Source organism: Palaemon carinicauda, chromosome 5 (assembly GCF_036898095.1).
Source record: "Palaemon carinicauda isolate YSFRI2023 chromosome 5, ASM3689809v2, whole genome shotgun sequence".
Classification (NCBI taxonomy): Eukaryota; Metazoa; Arthropoda; class Malacostraca; order Decapoda; family Palaemonidae; genus Palaemon; species Palaemon carinicauda.
The window spans coordinates 192,376,110-192,378,609 of record NC_090729.1 but is presented as its reverse complement, the minus strand read 5'-3'; the positions used below and the strand labels follow the sequence as shown (position 1 = coordinate 192,378,609).

Below are 2,500 nucleotides of genomic sequence, written 5' to 3'. Positions count from 1 at the left end.
AAAATTAAAATTCTTATTTCATAAATCGTGTAAAAAACTTCACAAAATCGAATTCCGGAGAACAATAAACATTTTCCCGTAAAGAAAACTAATTTGAATATCAACTTGAATATCGTACGCTAAAAACGCCATTAATTTTGTACTTACCTTTCGAAGGGAGGCAGCCATTTAACTTTCATGTACGATGGTCATAGCCTACAATATATCACAAATCTCACATCCTAGATAAAAGTTTTGCCTATTAACTTATAAAATATTTGTAGGCTATTGAGAATTTGTAGTGTAAAAGCCTATATTCAATTCAATGCGATATTTAGGAGTAACTGTTTTTAAAAATTATGATTGTGAAGCTACGCACAAGAAAAAATATTTCTACGAGACTTTCAACATTATTGACAAAAGGGACAAACATAACTACGGCTTACCTACACAATGCACTTCAAAACGATCTTTAACTTATTACAAGTTTGACATAAGCTCAAGAGCAGCACGGAGTCACCATATAGGTCGAGATATTACAATACCGGTGGGAAATAACACAAACACTAGCGGGTCAAACGGACATGTACGAACCACAGACTTACAAGGAGACTAAAGGAGTCGGTACAAAGATACAGATTCGGTTTCCTTCTAGTGGCTTTGATAGTGTTTGATATTCATCAATAAATATCTTATATATAAGATATAAAAATATTTAGAGTCACAGTGATTATTATCTGCCTTATTATATTAACAAAATATAAGAAGTATATAAAAAATTCTTCTTTTAAAACATCAAGCGCTTTTGAGACCAATTCTCTTTTTACGAAGCCTTAGCCGAGGTCAACTAAACGGAATAAAGTTTTGACCCTAGTGTCAATGCTTCCATTGCTCCATCCGTGGTTTCAATGATAATAGAAATTTTGCATTATATATTTACTCATTTCTTTTCTTAATGTAATTGAGAGAGAGAGAGAGAGAGAGAGAGAGAGAGAGAGAGAGAGAGAGAGAGAGAGAGAGTGTGTGTGTGTGTGTGTGTGTGTGTTGGGGACGGCGATCCGGGCTTTTTTTTCTTTTTTAGCTTAGTTTGTTTAGATTACTGTAGGACTACATGAAGAAAGCCGACCTTATGTTTATTTGTAAATGGTATACAACCATGCATTGGTTGCAGTCACAATATTTCGGTTTGGTAAAGGGTTTAACGTTAATTGTTATATTCTTAGAACTATTCACACACACACACACACACACACACACACACACACACACACACACACACATATATAATATATATATATGTATGTATATATGTGTGTATACATATATATATATATATATATATATATATATATATATATATATATATATATATATATATATATATATATATATATATATATATACATAGATATATATATATATATATATATATATACATATATATGTATATATATACATATATATACATATATATATATATATATATATATATATATATATATATATATATATATAGTCACATTTCTAGCTATAAGATTTAATGAGGTGTCATAAGGTAAATGTTTATGTTCCTGTTTATTTTTGTTTGTCAGTAAAATTTCCATGACGTTTTTCGTAAACAACTTTTAAATAACTTACTACTACTAGTTCTGGACATGCCTGAGGACCTTGTTCTGCAGTGGTCTAGTAACTTTTGATAACACACACACATATGATATATATATATATATATATATATATATATATATATACTGTATATATGTATATATACACACACACATATATATATATATATATATATATATATATATATATATATATATATATATATATATATATATATATATGTGTGTGTGTGTGTGTGTGTGTGTTATTATTATTATTAATAATAATAATAATAATAATAATAATAATAATAATAATAATAATAATAATAATAATAATAATAATAATCGACGACTACTATTAATATCCCGATATTATCATTAATTTCGTTCATAATAAACATGTTAGTGCTGAGATTTAGCAAGACGTACATTTTCTAACGTTAGTCAAGTAATATAACTGATCAGCTATTATTCTGAGATGCACTAATCCCGAATTAATCATTCTTAATGTTCCATTGCAAACAGACCATCTTCGAAAGTGGATTCAAGAAAGGCTACCATCAAGCACAACATCTTCATCGGGGCCAACGGAGAAGCTTTCGTCAATCTTTGCAAGTTCGACTCGATTTCCTGGGGGAACAACACCTTTCTGAACCTCAGTGATGCACCTCCCAGGCTGCAGGTATGTTAAGCTGAAAGATTTGTTTGCCCTGTTGGAGCCCTTAGGCTTATAGAATCCTGTTTTACCAACTAGAATTGTAGCTTAGCAAGTAATAATAATAATAATAATAATAATAATAATAAAAATAATCATAATAATAAAAATAATAATAAAAATGATAATAACAATAATAATAAAAATAATAATAATAATAATAATAATAATAATAATAATAATAATAATAATAATAATA

At 28.1% G+C, this 2,500-nt stretch overlaps 1 protein-coding gene across 1 annotated transcript in view; it reads left to right on the top strand.

The window, feature by feature from the left end:
• The window catches only part of LOC137641692 (uncharacterized), a 138,048-nt gene that overhangs the window by 131,315 nt on the left and 4,233 nt on the right, over positions 1 to 2,500 (top strand). The window contains exon 7 of the mRNA XM_068374493.1: positions 2,112 to 2,268. Within this exon, the coding sequence (XP_068230594.1) occupies positions 2,112 to 2,268 (157 nt within the window). The remainder of the gene's footprint in view (positions 1 to 2,111; positions 2,269 to 2,500) is intronic.